General features: G+C 38.2%; 1 protein-coding gene across 7 annotated transcripts in view; it reads left to right on the forward strand.

Moving 5' to 3' along the window:
• Window positions 1-22514, forward strand: part of LOC126484514 (RNA-binding protein 39) — a 79415-nt gene extending 56901 nt beyond the window's left edge. For all 7 annotated transcript variants that reach the window (XM_050108054.1, XM_050108056.1, XM_050108057.1 and 4 more), the window contains one exon: window positions 21990-22514. In XM_050108054.1, coding sequence (XP_049964011.1) covers window positions 21990-22102 — 113 coding nt within the window. In that variant the 3' untranslated portion in view covers window positions 22103-22514. The remainder of the gene's footprint in view (window positions 1-21989) is intronic.
• The last annotated feature ends 3023 nt before the right edge of the window (window positions 22515-25537 follow it).

Raw genomic sequence — 25537 nt, forward strand, 5'->3', positions numbered from 1 at the left:
AAGATATCATTCAGACAGCTAAGTAATTTTATTAGTAACTATTACAACAGTTAGAATTTTCTTGTTATCCATTCCTCTTAGGTTAGATAAACCCTTAATTAATTGCATGATTTTTGATACGTAAACACTCACATTGTGGTATATTTGACCTGAAAATAAAACAGCACTATAGCTTTCCAAGAAATAATAACCTTGATTATATATTTTTGCATCCTTTTAAAATAATAATGAATTGAATAATATTTTGATTGATTTCCAAATAACTAATTTTTGGAAGTGACAGTTCAGTAACCTTCAACCCATTTAGTGTTGTGGGTGTGTTAACATGCACCGTTGCTGCTGCCCCTGGGTTCTGTGGACGTGTTTACATACGCCTTTGAGCCTTTCAGCAGGTGCTCTGGACATGTTTGTGATTGGCCACTTGCTGCCGCCTGTATCGCCTTTGTGCTCTCGACGTGTTAAGGTGGGCTGCTGCTTGGGTCAGTGTGTGCTCTGGGCATGTTAATGTGTTGAGGCATTTAGCAGCCATATAGAGCGGCGAAGTACCCGCATATCTACCCAAAGTGCACAGTAGCTTCCTGAAGTTCAGCCATTTTCTATTTTGAGTGAGAAAATGGCACGCCATATTGGTTCTACAGTGGAAGAAATAGTGAAGATGGTGACAGGCAATTATACCTTGTACATGCTATCGCAGGATAATGAAATCTGGAGTAGAGTATCAGGAGCCTCCATATAGAGACGACTTCAGTAGTGTTGGTGGCGAGGCTAGTTAGCTGTTACATGTAGCTACAAACCATTCTAAAGGTTGTAAATAAACAGGTGCTGATGGAAACTGAAGTAATTAAAACATAGTTACCAAGCGATTATGTCTTGACATAATGAGTGGCCCACATAGAATATTGTAAGTATTGTGCGCGATGTTGCAGTATTCTCTTTTGATGAGATATTAAATGCTGTTAAAAGAAGTACATCTTTCCACAAAAAAAAAAAAGAAGGAGGAGGAGGAGGAAAGAAAAAAAAACCATAATTAGTTCTATATCTTGATAGGTAGAAAAAATTTTAAAGTATTAATCATACAGAAAAATATGCACCATTTGTTTCAATATCTTGAACCATTTATGAAATACAATTTGTGTTAAGATTACATGATGATGATGATGATGATGATGATCGCTGCACATGGACTGACCACTGAATGCACTGTGCAACCCTCCTGTAATTATAAAAACCAAAATCTCAGGAACAGTGATGTATACTCTCTGCTCAAAATAAAATGTTGATATTTTAGCTATATTTCATAAATGGCAGTAAATGACCTAAAATGAACCATACACAAAGTCTACGCAGTCTGTTTTAATTCTGAAAAGCTGTTAACATTTCATGCAATGCTTTCTTTCCTTACTTAGTTGCAGCACAATAACTAAGACAAATAACAAAAAGTAATACAGTCCTTCACCGAGTGGAGATATGGGGCTGTAAGGTGTGGAAGAATCAAATTTTTCACCGAATAGTTTTCTTAAAATCAAATAATGTCAGCTCAAGTGTTGCTGTCAGCACACGTAATGCTGCTGTGCTGCACACGTAATGCTGCTGTGCTGCACACGTAATGCTGCTGTGCTGCACACGTAATGCTGCTGTGCTGCACACGTAATGCTGCTGTGCTGCACACGTAATGCTGCTGTGCTGCACACGTAATGCTGCTGTGCTGCACACGTAATGCTGCTGTGCTGCACACGTAATGCTGCTGTGCTGCACACGTAATGCTGCTGTGCTGCACACGTAATGCTGCTGTGCTGCACACGTAATGCTGCTGTGCTACACACGTAATGCTGCTGTGCTGCACACGTAATGCTGCTGTGCTACACACGTAATGCTGCTGTGCTACACACGCAGTACAGGGTAATCGCATCGCACCACTTCATGTTAGATAGCTTGGTAATATATCCTTGAGCGACAAAACGTTCAGTTTCCTATTGTATGCAAAACAAATTGTACATGAAATTGTAGAAGACATATCATGAAATGGAATCAACAAACATGGAGTGAAAAAGTTATCACTATGGTTTCCAGTAACTACCAATGTATTGTCACAGATAGATTCATCCTTTCCTTGAGTTACCACAGTTATGAATATTTGAAGGACAGCAGATATTTTGCATGAGTTACTGAGGCAAATCCAAAGCAATATGTCACTTTCTTCATAGGCTTCTAAAATCCTACTAAAAGCTCCAAAAAAATGTAATTCATAGGTGTGAAACAGTATTGATATACCTGTTTGTCTGTGTATAATTCATTTCTAGAGGAGCTTCACTGTGAACAACTTAAAGTTGTCAGAGTAACTCTATTTTATATCGGGGGTCGCAAAACCAGAGCAACAAATGGTCGCACCCAGCACACCAGGAATATTCAGCACAGGTGCGCCAGAACATGAGGCAAAACCAGTACACAGGCTGCGTCTGGAACACAATCTGTCTGCGCGGGTAGTGTTTTTAGGTGACAACAAAGCCGCACTCACAGTAGAATGCAGCAAGGCCATGTGTAGCAGTCAAGGGATTAAAGACAAGAGACATAATATTTGACATGTTATGTGGTATAAAATGTTCATCCTTCTTCTTAGCCATTGCAAAATGTGTAGGTCATCTTATGTGACACTTTTTTTTTTTTTGTTAGGCTGACCCTGTTTGTCACATCCTGTGTGCTGGCACCAATTTCTGTCCCTAGGCTTTTGTCTTGTATCTCGAGGTGTATAGTTATGTTCATTCTTAGGATAGCATAGATAACAAAAGTCCTCAGTTACATTCTTCGGGAATTCACATCTTGCAACTTATCAGAGCTCAGTTTGTAAAGGCTATATCAATTCAGAGTACACACATTTACCATATGAAGGGAAAAAACACCACTGATGGTTATCATTTAATCACAAGAAAATATAAAAAGCCTGTGATTTATATTTTAATTTTCTTATCTGACTATATTTTAATATGTTGCTTGACTTTATTCTTGTTGTTATGTTGACTTTTAAATAGCATAGTTGGCAAGAGATATTACTTCTTCTATCTAAAAATCCAGCTATGCTGGACCACAGCAAGTTTGTTTTTCATCAAAACTTGTACACTAGTTGGTGTAGTGTTGAGTCAAAGAAAAAAGTTAGTAATATCAGTACTTGGCTAATATTTCTGGCCTAAGCTTAAAAACATAGCTAGTCATTCATATCTCCGCACTTTGGAAAAATTGAAAGAAAAACTCGCTGAAGTCTTCAGAATAGCAATGCAATGCAATGGAAAAACCTTTATTATGTATGTTTGAGCTCCTGTGGCAGGTACTGTCAAGCACAGCAGTTTCCTTGTCAGTCTTTTTCCTCTCATCTCTAATTTTATTTTCATCAGAGTGAAGTAAAACCTGGTATCTCCTGTATGGCATAGTAACTGTAAATACATCAGCGTCATATACATGGTGGTCAGAAAGTGTCTGTAAAGCTTTCAAGGGTGTTAGAGGTTTGGTAGTGCTGAGAAATAACTGTTCAGAAAAAATTTTGGTACACTGTGCCATTTCACAGTTAATTTGCATTGAAGTTAGCCAGTCGGGCTGTTGCACGTGCAAATTAAAGCGGCTCACCAGAGACAGTGTTGGCAAATGCGTTCTTTGTTTGGCTTCCTAAAAACCAAACGAGAGAGAAATACAAAAGTAGACACGGGATGCTAGTGTAAGGATCGAACCTGTGGTAAATGCTGAGCATTCTCGTGAATTATGAGAACAACTGACACTAATTGTATCTGGCAGACCACTTGAGTTTGCGCATACAACAGCCTTCAATGCTAATTAACTTAGAAACAGTGCAATATATTGAATTTTTTCTTTAACAATTTTTTTCAGCACAACCTATCCTACAACACCCTTCCATAGCCCACAGGTCAGTCACATGAAGGTGGGAAGCTTTGTAAGTTGTTGCTTATAGCAGAAGACCCAGAAAGGCATTGATCTTCTGAATCTTGTGCATCACAAGAAGTGTCAAATCGTCCATAGATGTTCATCTGTGAATTAGTGTATGTAACAATGTCATCCCATCAGTTTATCATCAAAATAAGGAGATTATTTCCATAGGAGTCTTTGCTGCTGCAGCCTATGCTAAAGTGTGTGGGTTACGAGAAAAGGTGTTACTGTTTTTGGATCTTCCCCTATGACTAACTGGTTTCGTATCACCTTTACTCATAATAGTAACAAATGATTTTGGAGATTTATCACTTTGAAGTGGCGACCACATCTGAATATGTATTCATATTCACTTATTTAAATGGTTTCTTCTCCATCTTTTTCATTTTTATCAGATAGAGATTGTTAGTCATAAGTTCATTGCAGTGGTGACGTAATTTCTTCATGTGCGAGAAACGTCAACATTTTCTGGAAGAACATGAAACATTTGAAATTTTGACGTATGCATTCAGAACTTCCTTAAACATGTAACTGGTCAGAAAAATGAGTTAATGCATATGAAGAACAATGATGAAGACAACACATAGATACTCATTTGAAATTTCCTGTGTTGAGAAATGAGGAGGAGCAATCTGTTTTACTTGGTAAAAAGCTTTCTGTAGCCAAGATCGCATAAATACATATTCATTTTCGACAACCAGTTTCGACAGGCTTTGCTTTCATCTTCTGATCTTAAAAAATTTTTTGTTTTTGGTATTGTATACACTGTCGAAGCTAGTTCATCAGTGAATTAAACATGTCAAGCTAACTTAAAATAGATATGGTATTGTAAATTTTTCTTTACTTTGTGTTTTTTAGGACTTAACAATCATCTGTTAGTGCTACATATACGGACATGGCCATGTGCACAAGGTGCTTTTTGATTTTAAATGTTTTATTTCTAACAAACCATCACATAATGTGGTACATTTTATCATCAATATCACAATGAACGTGTTGTGTAACAAAGTTTTTTGAAGACCACAAGATGACAGCAATGCCTTTCAAAAACGGTTGTTACATTATAGTTTTTTACATAGATACTCTTGTCTCTTCACTGAAATATGGAGAAACACTGGTAGTTACATTGGATCAAAGCATGCAGTACAAGGGAACAGTGAGGGTAAAAATGGTTTTAAAAAGAGCTCAAGAGACAGCCACACACTACAGGAGTTTATATAGAAGAAAAACTACCCAGTTATATTGACATGATAGCATTAATTACAAGTTAAACTAAAGTGCCTGTCTCAAATTCCCCCATTTCAGTAGCCTGCCTTGTATTCCCATTATTGTGACTCTATCTGTATTCCCATTGTTACAAACCCCCCCCCCCCCCCCCCAAAAGCTCAGGGGTTGTAATATGTCAGAACAGCCAAGAGGTATGGTGTGGGAGAGAGGGATGACTCGTGCCGAAGTGTGCAGAGAAACACAAGCAGTTGCATCGCTGACTTTATTACATCAAAGGTACATGGCCGGCCTTGTTGGCGATGGCAGCATGCATGGGTCAGTGCCTATGTGAATGCTAGAATCCGCAGCATTGGCATCCGGTTGCCCAGCCTTACTGACATAGCGATCCTACTCGTGCCACGGCTATGCTCTTGGCCCGGAACACGGCTGACTGGTCCCTCAAACGCAACTCGTGGACCCCATGTAGAGTGCCATCGTAGTGAGGCTTAGCAGCTCTGGCAATCTGTCAAAGGCAGCTCGTTCAGTGTCTGCAGACAGTTCCGCATCCGGGAGTCTGCAAGTTCGTGCTCCGGCCCCGTTCTTGCAGATGGCAACTTCCAGTTCACCGGATGATGTCATCCAGGGAACGGAGGCTAGCAGCCCTCTCGCTCTTCACACTGGTGTAGCTCCAAGGTGTGACACACCCTGCCACAGCAGTGATGCTTCTGTGCATCTGAGGTTGGAGGTAGCTTCAGTGTGTCGGTTGGCTTCCAGTATCCATCACCAAAAGGTCATCGTGGTTGCCCTGCATCTTAACATCGACTCAACATATTAATTATATTCCCACAAAGTTTCTTACAAATTTGTATAGATTTCTCATCATTATTAGAGATATAGTTTCCAGCAACAAAACATGACTTGTAGTACATGAAAGGCACAGAATTAAAAAGCCAGCAAGGCTAAGGACATTTGAAGGTCTTGTGTCAAGATCTTACTGTTTGGGGCTTACCTTTGGGATCTGCAGACTTGTGGAACCGATTAGAAGAGAACCATGTCAACTATTAGTCAGTAGTTACAATTAACAACACATTTTTTAAACTTTTAAGTCAACATTATTGAAACATTAAATGGAATTAATGTGGGTTGAGTATTGTCGGTCTCTCTCTCTCTCTCTCTCTCTCTCTCTCTCTCTCTCTCTCTCTCACACACACACACACACACACACACACACACACACACACACACACACAATATATATAGTATTCTTATTTACGAACTGCATCTCTGTGAACTTATTTGCTTTTAAAAAATGTTAAATCAACGTGTCTGTGGTTCAGTCTGAAGTCATCTAGGGTGTTTTTCTGTCCCTTGTTTCTTTTAGCTCCATCATTGACTGGTATATATGAAAAACGAAAAGTTCTGCTGTTGTTTGGAATCCTAGTAGGCCCTCTATTACTGGCTCGATCAGTCCATTCCAAGGTCTGAGGAAGGTAAAATCATACTGACTATAATAAGACTATGCCTAATACAATATTGCAGTGTTCCAAAATCATTCTGACTGAGGATACTTTACTCTACCCTTTATTGTATAAATCAGTAAGAATAATAGAAATATGCCATCTCTAAGTTGTTTTATCCCCACGATCAGGCCAGCTTACGTCTGCTTCCTTTATAAACATAGACATAACTCCATTCTGACCTTCAAGTTTTCATTAACTAAAAATCAACTGGAATCTCTTTAATAAAACCACTGTGGTTAATGTCATGATGCAGTCATATTAGTGGCCATGATCTGTAACTCTGTCATCTTAGAAGGAAGGAAAAAAAAAAAAGATTGATTTCATTACTGTTTCTCTCTACATAAATGCTCCATTCTGTTCTTCATATTTATGCTTCTTAGACAACATTGTAACTATTGGTGTACCAATAGTAATTGCAATTTTGTTTAAACAGTGTTACTATACAGAGAAAATAGTGTTACTATACAGAGAAAATAGTGTTACTATACAGAGAAAATAGTGTTACTATACAGAGAAAATAGTGTTACTATACAGAGAAAATAGTGTTACTATACAGAGAAAATAGTGTTACTATACAGAGAAAATAGTGTTACTATACAGAGAAAATAGTGTTACTATACAGAGAAAATAGTGTTACTATACAGAGAAAATAGTGTTACTATACAGAGAAAATAGTGTTACTATACAGAGAAAATAGTGTTACTATACAGAGAAAATAGTGTTACTATACAGAGAAAATAGTGTTACTATACAGAGAAAACAGTGTTACTATACAGAGAAAACAGTGTTATTTACCATGATGTACAGTGTTATTGCAACAAGATGGGTGCATGTGTACAGACTTTTAAAGTTGACTAGAGCTACTTCACATTGCAGCTGGAGTTGCTCAAGGATGATTTTGTCTGAAAGTTTGCTGAAAAAATATATGTTGAAGTTCCTTTGATACCTCTAAAAACTACAGTATTTTGATTTTCTGATGACCTGTTAAAATGCTACAGACCCCTCTATACGAGAGTATTTGTGAAAATATCGTAACAAAAGGGAAAACTGAAAAATTGTTAGAAAGAAACCATAAGTGATAGAGATCTGAATTTATTTTCAATAAATACTTTATTCTCAATACTATGAGACATGATTAACCATACACACTTCTGAGCTTTTTCGATTTTTTTTTTCTTTTGAAAATAAACTATAAAAATTTGCAACTTTTTATGAATTTCAAAATTATGTTTTGAAAATAAGAATAGTCACTGGTGTTAACTGCCTTGAGAAATGGACTTCTGTCAGCTGTGACATCAATGCATAAAATTCTTAAACTATCAAAATATTTGTACATAAAGATGAAAGAATCTGAATTTTTTTTGTTATTTGGAAACTATTGACTCCAAAACCCCAATTCTAAATGCTCTAAAAATTTCATGGCATGCTAGTTGGCAGTTTTCTTAGGGAATGTACAAACAGAATGGGAAATACTTGCCTGTATGAAATGTGAGAAATTTTTTAGGTAGACCTAGCTCTACACTAAAGGTCAAAAATCAGACACCTAAATATTTAAATTGATAGCTGATTTTAAGTAAATGTCATGCAATCAAATAATTATTTCACAACATTATAAGTGAGAGGGAAAACAATTCATAATTTGTTAGAAAGCATTTTATAGCAAAAATGAGATATATAGAATGTTTATACCCATTTTTCTTTTATTATGATATTCACAAATTATTATGGACTTCTGTCATGATTTTACTTCTTCATGACTTTTCGTGAATTAAAATTGCCTACGATCAACACTGCAATGTTCAGAAGAATTCATCGTTTTTCTCATTAAACTTTTATAGCCAAGCTGAACTTGCACATGGACAAGGATGATCCAACAAGAGCAGTACTTGAAAATGGTGGCTCACTACAAAGTCTTCTAAAGTATACTGTGGTCTCTGCATTTCACACACAGCAACAGGCTACATTTCATAGATAACCTTTCTTGCAAAGTATGTGTCACTCTGGGATGCAAGCCATTAGTGACTTAATTGAATTCCTACCACAGGCGTCATAGCAGATCACTCTTCTCCCCCCCACCCCCCCTCCTTTTTTTTTTTAATTCCCTTAGTGTGCTTACATTTAAAATTACGAGTTTCATGTTTGTTACTAATGTTGATATGGTCTGTACAAATCCAGCAGTATATTGTATAGCATCAACGGCTTCATGCTGGAGATAAAGTCGTGTTGCAGTATTTTTACAGAGACCTCCTACCCCATCACATGCACTTTTTACATGATCTGTTGCAGAAAATATTCCTCCTGCTGAAAGCAGTCACATACACGTGTTTAGAAAATGCATAGCCTCTAAATGCTATGTCAATAATTATCATGCATGTGCAGTGTCATGACTGAGATCATAACTGACAATAGCAAAACAGTCTGATGTTCCAAGGAAATGAGCAATACGTTTGAATATTGATACCTGTGGTGTGTGCCATGGGTAACTTTGAATTTTTTTCTGCGAAGCAACAAACCAGTTCTGAACGAAGTCTAAATGGAGAACTAATGTGTCAGTGTTCTGGGATGTGGCTGATATTGCTTCTGCTATGGCCTGTCTCTGAATCCTCTGGATATGATGGTGAGCTATTTCTTATGTGACCCAGTGCCTAATCTCTCTAACAAACTTCTCTGTCTTTGCTGTCTTCTTCACCAACTCTCCTCCCTACCACAATGCATAGGTTATATCATTGTCTGTATCCTGAAGGTGTAATGCTTCAAGAGTCATCACTTCAACACCAGTACACATTGCATACTTCTGCAACCAACATTTATCTTACAGCTTTTGACATATACACAAAAGTGTCAGGTCCATCTCTATGTACTTCTTCCCTGTGACACTACTTATGGTGAAACAGACAAGTTTCAAATTAGTGCAGTAAAATACATGTTCGTACTTCCATCACTGACTGGCATTTTACCCATTTTGATTGTAAGGAGTAGAATTTTGAGAGACCAGTTTTTAAATTCTGGTTTTCCTTTTTCATTAGGAGATATGCTTCTCTTATTGATCTTGTCATATATCTTTTCACCTTTTTAACTTTTTCACTATTTTCACAAACGGAGATATCAGCCTGATTAGTACTTTGCGTGCTTCAATCTTTGTCATCACTTAGGTAATATTTCAGAGCAATAGTAAGTGTATCATCGTAAAGCAGATGCCCACAGTAAGGATTTGGGCATGCCCAAATACCTTTCTCATTCTTTATTTTATGAACTTTTGAAATCAAATAATGTGAGGAAGTGGGTGTGTATTTCTGCATGTGCTCCTTAGAGTAGCTACCTGGTGTTAGTGTCAGTAACTGTACCTCCTCAGTATAGATGGCTGCTGAGATGGCAGTATTTAGGTTTTGAAGCCACACATCACATTTTGTGCACATGTCACTATCTTCAGGTTGCTCACCAAGTTCATCTACATTATACACTTGACAAAGTTTTGAAGATGTTGCTTGTGTAAAACTTCTTTCAGTTCCTTTCATTTTCTTTTGACGTACTGTTGCTTGTGCTTCTCACCTTTCCTGGATGTTTAAGGGGGGGTTATAGTAGGGGCTACAGCAGAAATGCTAACATTCAACGCATCAACTGCTTCACACCCAGGAATATAAACATCTGTACTGCCTTCTTCAGTTTCACATTTGGGTGATGGTGATTGTTCACGTGGGTTGTCACTAAATTTCTTGTAGTGACTGTAGCAATTCCTGCACAATGGGTGTGATGCTTATACTGTTACTTGAGGACAAAGATATTTCTGCAACACCTCTGACAGATTCACTACAACTGTGAAGTGTTTTTCGCTTTTCTTGAACACCACTTTCTTGTCTCTCTTTTTTTCATAGTCCATGCATATCATTCTTTAACTACTGTATTCTCTCATTGACATTGTGTCTAACAAAATGTTCAAACCAAACACAAAGGTCAATGCAGAATGGTTTATCTGCAAGTTCTCACTCATTTGTTATAAACAGAAGAGCACTGAGAACAACAGTATTTCCAACATGCATATTTTACACTGGAAATTCAGTGATGTGAAATATGCAGAACATTGAAAATTTTTTAAGACTGTACACAGAAAAATATTACCCACTATGTTTGCAATGACTGTTAATATGTTAACCAAACAATATTTTGTCACCAAGCAGTGGCAGAAAACACATAAACAAGACTGTCGTGATTGACAAGCTTCAGAGCCAGTGGCTCCTTCAGGCAAAAGTGTTGAAGGGGAAGGAAGAAGGGTAAAGGAAAAGGACTGGAGAGATCTAGGAAAAGAGTTAAATTTTGGGGAAGTTACCATGAACTGGGGGTCAGGGGAGACTTACCTTATGGGATGAAAAGGAAAGGCTGATTGTTGGGGACTGCATCGGATGAGATTTGAAAACCTGATAGCTTAAAGGTGGAAGGCAGGGTAATATGCAAGACAGAGATTGCTTCTAAAACATTGTGAATGAGTTCATAAGAGTGAGAAGGTAAGTGCATTCACGTAACAAGAGGTGGAAGGGGGCAGTGAAAAATAGACAGTAAAGACAACAAAAGATGTAGGAAATTAAAACGAAGTGAAGCAAACAGTAGGTACAGTGAAGAAAAGCTGAGATGGAAGAAATTAACGTAATTTAAGGCCAGCTGGGTGGTGAGAACCAAGGACAAGTTGTAGTGCTAGTTCCCACCTGTGGAATTCTGAGAAACTGGTGTCTGGGGGAAGAATCCAAATGGTGCATATGGTGAAATAGGCATCGAGGTCATGAATGTCATGTTTTATAGCATTCTCTGGAACAGGATATTGCGAGTTGCCGGTATATACCCTCTGCCAAGGGCCATTCATCCTAATTGATAATTTGGTGGTAATCATGCCTATGTAGAAGGTAAACAGTGTCTGTGGTATATGACATGTCATTTCGCAGGTGGCTCTCCCTTTGATAGTATAAGTTTTGACAGTTACAGGGCTATTATAGAGGGTGCATAGGGCAAGTCTTGGAGTGGGGACGGTCACAGGGGTAGGAACCATAGGGTAGGAGATGGGTTCAGAAGGAACATACGGTCTGACAAGAATATTGTGGAATTGGGAGGGGGGCGGAAAGCTATTCTAGGTGCGGTGGGCAATATTTCAGACAATGGATCTCATTTCAGGTCATGATTTTAGGAAATTGTGGCCCTGTCGAAGTAGCTGATAGACACATTCCAGACCAGGATAATACTGACTCACCAATGGTATGCTCTGCAACTGTTTTGTGGGAAAGGATGGCAACTGTCAAAATATAAGTACTGTTGTTTGTTGGTAGGTTTAAAGTGGACGGAAGTGTGTAGGTGAGGACAAGATCAATGCCAAGGAAAGTGGCATGGGATTCGGAATAGGAGCATGTGAAATTTAATTATTAATGATTTCCGTAGGAATTTTTTAAATTTTTACAACCTTTTTCGCTGCTATTCTTCTGTTTTTGTATTTTTTTTCTATCTTTTGCACCCTCTGCTTATTTCTTTTATTTTGTTGCCACACTCATGATTTTTAACTCTCCTCTCTTGCCAGGACGAATCCCATTTTGTATTACACCCATTACTTTTGAAAACATGCCTTTGCACTATCAAAACTAAGGTCCCACATTCTGTTTCTTGAGACCTGCTTGTCCCGCGGAGTCACTCCAAGAGGCCTAACATTTAAAGTCCCCATTTCTGGATGAAATCCTATCCTACACCAGGCTCTTCTACAGTTTAAAATACAGCAATAACTTGCTCTTACCTGGCTAATCTGTGACCTACCAGACTTCTCTCCTCCTACAAAATCCTGCAGTTATCTGCCCCTCATATTTCCTTGAATGGTATCATCTGCCAAGCCAACTTCAAACTGCAACAACATGCCAGACTTTCACTCAAAAGGCTATCCCATGTTCTCCTAAACTATATGAACAGTGGTATTTCCCGTCCTGTCCTTATGCAGCTCCCTAAACAACCACATCATCAACCACCACTCCTCTCCTACAAATCAAGCTTGGCCAACCCCCTCAACATCCCACAGCCTTCAGCACTGCCTCCCAGACCAAGAATAACCCATAATCCCATGAACCAGTCGCAGCAGTGCAGTGTCCTTAACCTCTCATCCAAAGCACTCTCCCCTCCTGAATTATCTTTCAGCCCTAAACCTGCATTTGATCATGCTGCTTTGGGGAAAGACCTCCTTTCCTTCACATGTAATATCTATTGGAAATACTGCTTTGCAACCCAACCCCAAAACCTTTCCAACAGCAAACCTGACATTGAACCCTGCTTTGAACATTTAGACCACGATCCCAACTTGATCCTCCACCGCTGCCTCAAAATCATCCCTTACAAGCCTTCCAAGAATTCTTCACATCGAGCATCGCCTCACAACCCTTCCTCAGGTCCTGACAACATGAGCCTAACCTGTCCTCTGCGGAACTCCAGGCTCTGTTCCCTAAAAGCTGATGACTCCAATATTATCCTCCCAGCAGACAAAAAGATCTACCACTTTAGTACTTGACTGAAAGGAGTATGTTAGTGAAGGTTTACAACCACTTCCACATACGGCGTCTGCCATCAAGATCTCATCCCTGTGATTCAAACTGACCTGCAGTCCCTCCTCAAAACCTCACACCCCTCACAATGACTAACACCTCAATCCATAGAACTTCTCACTCCCACCAAAACCACGCACCCCCACCTTTTATCTACTTCCTAAATCTACAAATCCAATCATCCTGGCCATTCTATAGTTGCTGACTTCAAAGCACCCACCGAACGTATGTATTCTTTAGTTAATCAATACCTGCAACCTATAGTACAAAACTCTCATCCTACATCAAAGATACCAATCATTTCCTAGATCATCCGAAATCCATGCATGTCCCACTCCCACCACACACCTTGCTTGTCACCATTGACACCACCTCCCTCTGTACCAACGTCCCCCACGTACATAGTCAGTCTGCTGTTGAACATTTCCTCAGTCAGCATCGACCTGATTCCAATCTATGAAATCCTTGCTACTCACCGTAACTTTATACCTACCAACAACTACTTCATCTTTGAGGGGCAGGCATACAAACAGATCAGGGGTACGGCCGGGGGAATCAGTATGGCTCCTTCCTATGCCAACCTTTTCATGGGTCACCTGGAAGGGGCTTTCCTGGGATCAATAAGTCTTCAGGCCCTGGTTTGATTTAGATACATTGATGGCATCTTTACCCCATGGACTCATGGTGAGGCTGACCTACTAAATTTCCTGGAATCTCTAAATTCCTTCTTCCAATTAACCTACCAACAAACAACAGTACTTACATTTTGACAGTTGCCATCTTTTCCATGTCAAATGTTCCCTCCCATACAGACACAGCAGCTGAGGCAAACATATTTGTTCAGATGCAGACTCTTCACAGCAATACACCACCATTCTCACCTCAGCCTTCACTGCACTTCCCCACCAGCCTAGTTAAAAAGCAGATTTCCCGGGCCATCATATCCAATGCTGGTACTGCTGATCCCTCCACAAAACAGCTTCAGAGTGCACCATTGGTGAGTCAGTATTATCCTGGTCTGGAATGTGTTAATCAGCTACTTTGGCAGGGTCATGCTTTTCTAAAATCATGCCTTGAAGTGAGATCTATTCTGTCTGATAGATTTTTGTCTATCCAATTAAATAATTTTATCAATAATTGATCATTTTCATTGTTACATAAACAATATTTTGTGTAATTCTCAAAAGTTTCCAGGTAGGATTTTCGAGTAAATAACTCATAAAAACCCTTAAAAGGCAATTTTTAGTAATACATATTTACATAATACAGATAGCTGGAGCAGAGAAGATACTTTGTTTATAATTACATCAGTAGTATCTGGTAATATGACACAAAAGATAGCATTCTGTGACTTTCCAAATTAGGAAAAACAATTTTAAGTGGAAAAATTAACTTAAAATTTGTATTTTCGTCTTAAATTTGTAAGTTAAAGGAAGCCCATAAGTGTGTGGGCATCAACTAAATTTCAACACACTAAGAGGGAGCTTTAACACAAAACATCTGCCAGATCCCAAGTACTTTTGGTTCTCTAATGTTTTAAGAGTTAGAAATATACATTTTTAATGGGCCATACCATTCACAAAAATTAAGATAAAATGAAAATAATTTATTTCTTTTCACTTATGAGATAGGGGTCTAATATATATTTTTCCCCTGAGAAATTCATGACCAAGAGTTGACATGACCTGTATGAGTTGAGAGGTAGTGCCCAAAGGTAGGAAAGTCGACAATAGTTTGGAGTGTAGTATGTTGATCCAGTGCCCCTCCATTCTGCATCCAGGGATGAATAACTGAGGATGGCATGGCGATTGGTCGATTATTGCATGGTCTTCAGGGTCTGATTGTGGGGATAAAATAACTTAAAGATGGCATAGTTCTGCTATTCTTAATGATTTATTCAGTAAAGAGTAACTGTCCTCAGTCAGAATGACTTTGTGAACACTGCAACATTGTATTAGGCATGGACGTATTACAGATGGTGTGCCTAATGGACTGACTGAGCTGGTTAGAGGGCTTACAGTTTAGTGTGGACTCCAACAACAGTAGAACTTTTCATTTTTTGTATAGGCCCTACACCAATGATAGAGGTGAAAGAAACAAGGAATAGAAAAAGACTCTAGATGGCTTGGGGATTAAACCTTAGATCCGTAAGGGTTTTTTTACTTCACTTCCCAATCTCCCAAGACTTGGAACAAAAAAAACTGTTAATTACACAGTGGTGAAGTGACAAGAGCCAAATATTGCAAAAGTTCGCAAAGATGTTGTTATACTTAATTCAGCTGTAATGAAGATGATAATTTTGTGGCTAAAAAGTTAGTGTTTCTGGTGGTGTAAAGGCTTATAGTTTGATCTGGTTGAAAATGGAGCAAGTAGTATCTCAAATAAAAACCAGATTTATTCAGTGTAGAAATGATTAATATGCCAGGAGTGATCAGTTGGCAGCGATTGTAAAGAGTGCTTAGCAGAATTTGTAAAGAAAATGTAATTTCTGTAAAATGGGCATTATTACTACACTATTTAAAAAGGCTGACAGGAAAAAGTGCACCCATGGCAGAGGAGTAAATCTGTTATTCCATGGACTACAATTCTAAGAGGTCCATCCTTCTCAACAAAATGAAAAAACGTACTCTGGAGGAAGAACATCAAAATAGTTCTATAACTAAAAAATCCAATACTGATGTCATTTCTACCAGAAGAATGCTCTGTGACAGGGTTAGTCGATCTTTTTTACCCTCTGCCCACTTTTGTATATCGATTAGTAATAAATGTTTCTTACTTACTTGCTGTAATTCTGCTTTATAATTAATAAATACTTTATCTCAGTTTTTTATGAAAAGCTATTGAAACTGTTTTTAAAACCCCAACAGCCCACCATGAAAGCTGAAACGCCCACTAGTGGGCAGTAGGGAACAGGTTGACTACCATTGGTCTATGGGAAGTACTGTGAGAACAATAAAACACTTACTAGTGTTCGTAAGGACATCAAGAAAGTCTAGAACCATGTACCATGCAGGCATATGTGGGAATCTTTGAGCCACAAGAATCTATTTAATAGTGCTGTTGCACATGTAAGACAGATTATAGAACCAAGAACGGTGTACAGATCTGAAGTGGAATTGCAGGTTAGTTCAAAATAGTCCAACAAGAAAGTTGCATTTTGCTTCTTTTCTTCATTATACTGGATGAAGTTTGAAAAAGGTGCCTCAAAATGAACATAGTTTGGTGTTACAGGAATTTGTTAGCAGCTTGTTTAAGAATTGTCAATAAATATGGTAGATAACTTTCAGCACACTGTAGTATTGTTTCCTCAGACAACACCACATGTCTCAGAAGATTGGAAACAGAATTGAAGAAGCTTCTAAATGCTAGCATGTGGTGTGTCAGTATTTCAGATCGGAACATTTTCACAGGTTATGGTATCAGTCTATCGAAACATACTTCTTGCATATGGGCTAGGAGTAGAAACAGTTGCTGGACCAAATAAGAATCATCTCCAACCAACAGAAATGAAGTTCATTTGGTTTTGCATATAGAAAACAAAAATAAATAAAATGAAGAACTGAAGAAACTACAGTGGTCTGGGCATTTGAAGAAGATAGCTCCCTATTGTACAGGCATATAAAGAGGATGGCTTTCCACAGAAACCCTTGGACTTACTTGGACTGAAATGCCTCAGGGTGGAGACCAAGAAGGAAATTTTGTGGTAGTTGGCTGGAGTAGATCCTCAGATACCTTAAAATTCAGTAAGCTAATTAGCACCAGTTTAAAAAGTAACAACTGTTCAAGGACAAAAATGTCCATTGTTCTCTGGAGCAGAAAAATAACTTGCCTACTTAGCTACATGTTGTATGCACTAAAAAAGGAGTCTAATCAAAATATACTTTTTTACTAGTTCATAATGTCCTTTAAACATTGAATTACAAGAATAACTCGTGTTTGATGAAAATTAATATTAAAAGCATTGGGTACAGAAAAGCAGTATCTGTCAGCTGCTGAAACAAGAGCACTTAATGCAGGGCTGATTGGCATGAAATTAATGCCCAATTGAGCGACAGTGCAGGGCCAGGAGTGTGTGTGAGAAACCTTGACAAACTTTCAACTTTTGTAGTCCTGTCTTCCTCAGTTGTGTGTAATATTACGGTATAGTTATAATTTTTACATGGGTCATCTGACAGCAACTGAATAAAACTCAATTTTAGTGCCTTAAGCGTTTCGCCTTGATTTTCTGCAAGGCATCAGCAGCGGGCTGGAATATGTACATATGTTTGCTATTTAAAACACGATACAAAAAACATATCAGGTGTTGGAAGTACGAAACAAACCATTCCACATTTGCAGAACATTTAAAACACCATAACCACCATCCTACAAACATAGAACGAGAATAAGCAACCATGAAAAACATCTTATACAAATGCAAGAAAACTTCCACATTCAGAAAGCCATCGCAGAAAACGAACATGTGATAAACGAACACACACATCAGCACAGGCTCCTTACTACACTTAATAAAAGAAATGGTAAGATAAAACACACACACACACACACACACACACACACACACACACACACACAAATGTATACACGAGCAGATTTCAATAATTACAGTCGAGAGTTTGGCAGCAACATTCGATCTTTAGCAAAAACATCTGACAGTTGGCAACTGAAACGAAAACATTGCACCGAAACAAGTGTTCAGTTCATAGTGCTGTGAAATGTGGGGAAAAAACTGCAAATTGGCATTTATAAGAAGAAGAACAACACCAAAAATGCAACAGGAGTGTAATACGTAGGAAATTGCCCACGCGACCTGTAAGTACAGTTCAAAATATTACTATTTAATAGGAAATACCAACCACCAGAACTGTTTATAACCTATAGGTACAGTGACCAAAATGAAATTAAATAGCAAACATATGTACATATTCCAGGCCACTGATGATGCCTTGCAGAAAATAAAGGCAAAACATGTATGGCACTAAAATTGTGCTTTATTTAGTTGCTGTCAGATGGCCAATAAGTAAAAATTATCAATATACCGTAATTGACTAACATTGTTTTAAAATGACAGCTGTAGTACACTCGCCAAGTGAGGTAGCACAGCTGGACTTGCACCCACAAGGATGAAATTTTAAATCCCCTTATGGTCGTCCTGAGTTAAGTTTTCCATGATCGCTTTAAATTGCTTAAGGAAACTGTCTGGATGGTTCCTTTTGAAAGGGATGGCCAATATCCATCATCCTTTCGTAACCAAAGCATATGCTACGTATCCACTGATGCCGTTGTTGGCGGTATATGAAACTAATCTTCATTTTTGTAGTACATTTAATATATAATAGTACCTATAAGAAGGAATGTTGTAAGATGCTGAGACATTTTGTATCTGGAAGGAGATCTGAATACATAAAAGAATAATACACTGAAGTTGTCTTATTGTGTCTGGTTCTGATGCTCGCTCGCTCTCTCTCTCTCTGTCTGTCTGTCTGTCTGTCTGTCTGTGTGTGTGTGTGTGTGTGTGTGTGTGTGTGTGTGTGTAGTAACAACTACCAACGACCTTGAAGACCTTTAGTGAACTCGCCTTTACCACTCTTAAACTTAGAAATTCTGTTTTGTAGCTGTAATCTCTTGTTTTTCTTAAATGAGTACAACATTAGCAATTGTTTTAGGACTCTAATTCATAAACCTTGGCCTCTCTAACTAGTCAGGGTTAATTGAAGAGTTGTTGATAATACTAAATACAAACTTTTCTGTGTTTTCTGAATAGGTGGTAAAATTTCCAAAATGCTAGCAATATAATAGAATTCAATGAAATTGTTTGTGGGTGCCTGGAAACCAGAAGACATTTAATGCAATTTCAAAGTGGTTTTTGGGCACTCTGGTCCACCACAGGTCAACTGATTAGTCTGAAATCTGCAGTGTGCAATGCTTTCACACATCACCAATACCTGATTGCTATGTCCGTTGCTGCAGAAGGCACGTGATATGACTTGGCATAGTCACATCTTGTCTACTCTGTATGAGTGGGACTGTCATGGCTGCTTTCCTGTTTTTATCCAGAATTTTGTATTGCTCTGACTGTTCCAGGGCCAGTTAGATTCAGTCCTCTGCAACCAAATATAAACAGTGATCATCATTGCAATGAATGATATCATGACTGTAGTGAGACCCACAGTCTCCACGTCACTGTATGTGGACAACCTTTGCCTGTATTGAAGCTCTTCACCATTGTGCACCACAGAGTGCCAACTTCAGGGATAATGATTTTATCTCATTAAACTCAAATTATGCACTTGGGTAGACCCAGGACTGTCCATCTGCACCCAGAACTTTGTCTTGGTAACAAGTTGCTTGAAGTCATTGAATCTTTCAGATTTGTAGACCATTTACTGGACACTAACTTAACATGCTCACATGTACATTGACCCACGGCAGATTGAATGAGGAAACTTGATACCCTCAGATTTCTCGGCAACACCACCTGGGGCAGAAGCTGCACAGTTCTTCTGTGGTCCTAAAAATCTTTGATTATATCTCACCTGGAGACTAAGGATGTGTGTCTTACGTGTTGGCAGCCCCATCAGTATTCTCCACCACAGTGAGGTGTGACTGGCAACTGGAACCTTCTGTGGAATCTTCTGTCTGAGCCTAGTAGACAGCCACCTAGTGGAAGCAGTTGTCCCACCACTGAGTATCAGATGCCAGCAACTCCTGGCAAAATATGCGGTCAGTCGGACAGATGTCTACCCATTCATGTTATTCAACTGTGTTTTGCAATCAACAGTTCAGACTTTTCATGAATTGTCCAAAAGTGGCTAGACCCCCTGGAAAACTGTTAGAGGTGCCATCCAAGAACCTCGAACTGCTATTTCTTTTCTTTGTTAGAGTTTCCAGTCCTATGATTCGGATGGTTGGTTGATCTGTGGGGCAGGGACCACACACCTGATTTGTATGGACCTTGTCTGTAGTCCTAAGGCAAATACTGATCCCACCATTGTCAGGCACTTTTTCCATGTCGTTCTCCACAGCTTCCCAAACTAGACAGCCTCTACTACACATATATCTCAAAAACCAATAATAGAATTGATTTTGCTTTTGTACAAGAAGTATTCTATGCCAAGTGCACGCAGTATGTGCACAGCAGAATTAGTTGCCATATCATGGGCTCTTGCATTAAAAATTTTGCCGCATAGGTCTTCTTGGTTTGTAGTGATTCCATAAACTAGTTACAAGGCATATCTTAGTGCTAGCCCAAAAACATTTTGGTTCCCAATATTCAGAATGTATTAGTTGATTTCCACAGTTCTGGAACCACTGTAATATTAACATGGACACCGAACCACAGGAGCATTCTGGTAAATGAACTTGCTGATAAATTAGCTAAAGAAGCAACCACAGGGGAGAAACTGGAAATCTGAGAACCAGGCTCAGACCAATGATTTCAAATGCAACATAAAGTTTTGAAAATCTGGGATATACATTGGTAGGCTGCCATAACACTCAACAAGCTGAGTGCCATAAAGGGACCACCAAGGTGTGGCATACTTCTGTCCCAACCTCTTGGAAAGATACCATTGTACTGTGCTAACTACGTATTGGCCACAAGTCTCTTTTACATCAAGAGGACTCTCTCCAGTACAGCTTAGGTAGTCATCTGACGATAGCCCATATTTTCAGTGTGCGCTCTGTCTGATACAAAATTATGCATGTATGTAAAAAAAAATTTTTATCATCTAACAGTTGAAGCTAATTGAATCTCAAGTTTGTATAGTCTTAATTTTCTCATCCCATTTTAATTGTACTGACTATAATGACCCTTGGCATCTCCTTCCATAACTGGCTAGTTTTCAGCTTTTCTCACTTTTAACAATCTGACGTAGGCTACTGTCATGGAAATTTCCAACCAGAACCATAAGGTTATGAACTCTGTAGCTGACAGTTCTCATTCCACATCATTTTAATTGAATTGCCAGTACAATGAGGGACTGATAACAGGAGTTTAAGCCCTTTTAATCCCATAATAATAATGATGGAATTTTAAACTTTTCTAAAAAAGATAATATTTTCCTTTTTAATTTAACAAAAAAGTTACATATTTTTGAAAATAACTATTCTGTTGCAAAATATTCTCTATCTGATCATAAACTTCATATTCTGATATTTAGTTCATTTGAAATTCTGCAGTGTTGTGTATATTATGTGGCTCTGCTACTCACAGGAGAAAAGGGAAATGTTTGCCGTTATGTGGTGGTTAGTTTGCCACCTTTCTCTCTCTTGTCAAAACCAATCTTATTTTATCCATATTCACAATAAATTTCAAGCCATTGTGGTTGTTACATGCCTGCTGCTAAAGTTCAAAGACTAATAGTCCGTAGTAATGTGGGTGGGTGCATTAGTATTTTCCTGTACACACACACACACACACACACACACACACACACACAGAGAGAGAGAGAGAGAGAGAGAGAGAGAGAGAGAGAGAGAGAGAGCATATTTGTAGACCCAAGCATACACTTGCATCATTGATGTTTGGGGGGATAAAATATGCAAAAGGAAACACAGTTCAGCATTGTGTGCTGGTGGTTCTTATACCTCGAGCATATTGCATTGAACTGACACTTGTATGTCTACAAAGTATGTCATTATAAATACCAAAAACTTTGTAAATTATGAAGATTTTACTTTATTAAATTTAAAATTGCTGTTTGATTTTATAGACATGACTGTCTTATAACTTAAAATTGATAGTGACATAAGCATTTGCTTTTTTCTGTTGCAGGTAGAGTAATAACAGCAGCATATGTCCCACTAATTAATTACCACAGCTTATTCCCAGATGCAATGACAGCGCTACAGTTATTAATGCCATCAGCTGCGAGAAGAGGGATGTGAAATTGACTGAAAATGCCAAAAAACAAATGTACACTAGACTGTGAGATCACATTTGTGATAATTATGTGGCACAGGAACACATAGGGTGCATTCTGAAAATCAGCTTGTTTCAGAATGTGTGTGTTGTGTCAACATGTGAAATTTATTCTGTATATAATGAATATTTGATGAATGTGTGAGATATTAGTGTATGTTAATATTTTTATGTTTAAACTTTTTATGTTAGGAGAATGAGAGTATTTCTATGTTGTAATGTGTTTATCTTTTTGTACAGTTGCATTGTACTGAAGTAAAGCACTGACTTTGTGATTTATTGTTTTTACTTGTTATGCAAGTTTGATAAAGATCTGACGGGAGTGTTGATGGTACTGTAAATTGACATATTAAATAAAAAGATTTTTTTGTATTGTAACATCCACCTTTAAGCCCGAACAATGAAGTCTAGTGTGGGGATTCACAGGTGGGTGTCAATTCAGAAATAAAGCAGAACTTAGAAAAAGAAGCAACTGGACAGACAAAAGCAGAAATAAATATTGAAGTTCAAATGTTCATAAATTCCAGCTTTAGGTGGCAAGAGTATATTTCTGCAGATGAAGAAATAGGTGAACATTGTGCCAAAGTTGTATCAGGGTCTCTGTCTTTCTTTCACCCACCCACACCCAGCTGTTGGGAGTTTTGCCTTTCTATCAGGCAATTAGCATGTTCTCTTTTAAATTGTGATTCCATGAATAATACTTACCAAGTTCGTATCCTACCTCACTGTAGGAACTCTACTAGATACCTCTTGGTTCAGGTTTAGCAAACCAACCTTAAACTGGGTGATTGGTGGTGCTATGAGACGTATTGTTTGAGTGGACGTAGTTAAATACAATGTTGGCATTTTCGTCTTTTGGAGAGTAAGTTTCTTGGTTTGACCACCAGAGTGAACTACACGTGGGGTATAGGCTGCCATTCTCTCAATAGGCGATTTTTCCCATGTTCAAAATACAGTTCTGATTGGTGTTATTCTGAATGTTATAACATTCAAATAGCATTTTCAGCCAATATCATTACAAAATGTTATTTTTTTATGTAGTTAAAGCTTACAGGTAGTTAAATTGGTCTTGTGATCAGCAATGCTCTGTTATTGACTGAAGCTCTGATGATGTCGCAGGGTAGCAGTAGGGGGAAGCTATACATTTGTTCCAGGAGTGTTGTTCCTTACTTTTTCTGTAAACAGTTCAGTTATTTAGTAAAGGGAAATGTATCTACAACTTTTAAGTAACAATGGAAAGGAATTTCGTAAAGGTTGAAAGTTGAATCCTTCTGAAGGTTGATGTGTTTATGTTCTCTTTGTTCTTCAAAAACAATCCAGATTTTCATTTTCCAGATAGAAGAAATGTGAAAATTGCTTTGTAAGTAAAATATACTTAAATTTTATAGCTAATTGTTGCTAGAGGTACTTTTATATAATTAGAAAAAAATTATAGGCTCCTGCTGGTTTGTATCAATAGACTTACTCTAAAGTCACTACAAATTATTGTACACCATAAACATGTTTGTAAAAGAGGATTGCTACATGGATTTAGTGTTTTTCCTAACAAATCCATTTCACTTTTAAATGAACATTCTAATTTTTACTGTGACAACTGATGATACAATATGTGCACACATGTGCAGCTACAGTTCGGATTCAGGTTAAATTTTCTGTGTATGTAAATTCATCTTGCACACTTGTTTCTCTTTACAAATCGTTATGCACGATTTTTTTTAAAATTGCGTGGTTACAAGGAAAATTGTCAGGTTAACTTGTGTCAGTGATACCCTTGCGTTCTCTACTTATTGTACATGTTTAAGGACTTGAAATTAAGTGTTCAGTTTTCATTTTGTAGGTTGCCCATTCATTCCAGGACAAAATAATACCTGCAAAGTGAGGGCAGTTTGTATTCTGCTACTTTGGTTCTGAATGAAAATTTAGACAAAATAGTTTTTAGTGCCATGATTGTGCGGCTTCAGCTGGTGGTTGTAAGCGCACAGTGGCCTTTCTCGTGTGGGCTATCAATAGAATGAAAGACATTTGTGTGCTTCAGTGGAATGCTACTGGTAAAAGCCAGCAGTTTCTTAGAGTGGGCACTTCACTTAAATATAATACTGTGAAGCAGCTGTCAAGAAATCGAAATTGTCGTATTCTGAAGTGGTACATTGCAAATGTAAACATAAGCATACCAACCTGTATGTGATATTACCTTACACCTTTGCAGGTGCAGACCATAATATTTAAAAGTGAGATAATAGAATAATTTCGTACGGAGAGTTTACTTACATGAAAGTGATCCTCACAGAAGCACACACATAGTGACCACTATCTCATTTGGATCTTTCAAGAGCTACAGACCTTCTCATTCTTTGGAACAGTGTAGTAGTACATATCCTTTGCAACCTATTTTCCGAAATGTAAATTCCAAAGCAAGCTATAACTGTGAATGAGTTTTTTGACAGTAGCAGTAGTGTGCTAGCTAGTGATATCACATGACTTGGAGCATTTTAGTGAGCTTTCAAATAATTTTAATTGAATTTATGATTTTTAATATTGAAATTGATGAGGAAGAAAGCATGTTATGAGAATAAAATGACAGACATTTAAACAATTTCCGGAACACAATCAAAAGCTTAGAGACAAAGAGTTAATCCAAGTGTTTCTTGACTTTACTGTGCTGAACTCGAGTTTGTCGGAAGTCAGTGTTCGTAAGTGCCAAAGCATTTTGACATTTTTCTCAATATTTATAGCCAGAGCTGTGCTTCTACAGCTAATCTTTTTGTTACACAATTCTTAGAAGTATAATTGTCTGATGCCTGCAGGGTAAATACAAGCTCTTTTTCCACCAAAAATGTTTCCATTGAAAATAGACAAGTCTTTAATCCTGTTGTTTTAAGAACTTGTGTGCCTCAGCGACACAGATAACCGTACCGTAGGTGCAACCACAATGGAGGGGTGTATGTTGCGAGGCCAGACAAACGTGTGGTTCCTGAAGAGGGGCAGCAGCCTTTTCAGTAGTTGCAGCGGCAACAGTCTGGATGATTGACTGATCTGGCGTTGTAACACTAACCAAAATGGCCTTGCTGTGCTGACACTGCGAACGGCTGAAAGCAAGGGGAAACTACAGCTGTAATGTTTCCCGAGGGCATGCAGCTTTACTGTATGGTTACATGATGGTGGCATCATCTTGGGTAAAATATTCCGGAGGTAAAATAGTCCCCCATTCGGATCTCCGGGCAGGAACTACTCAAGAGGACATCGTTATCAGGAGAAAGAAAACTGACGTTCTATGGATCGGAGCGTGGAATGTCGGATCCCTTAATCGGGCAGGTAGGTTAGAAAATTTAAAAAGTGAAATGGATAGGTTAAAGTTAGATATAGTGGGAGTTAGTGAAGTTCGGTGGCAGGAGGAACAAGAC

The sequence above is a fragment of the Schistocerca serialis genome, chromosome 6, assembly GCF_023864345.2.
Source record: "Schistocerca serialis cubense isolate TAMUIC-IGC-003099 chromosome 6, iqSchSeri2.2, whole genome shotgun sequence".
In the NCBI taxonomy this organism is placed as follows: domain Eukaryota; kingdom Metazoa; phylum Arthropoda; class Insecta; order Orthoptera; family Acrididae; genus Schistocerca; species Schistocerca serialis.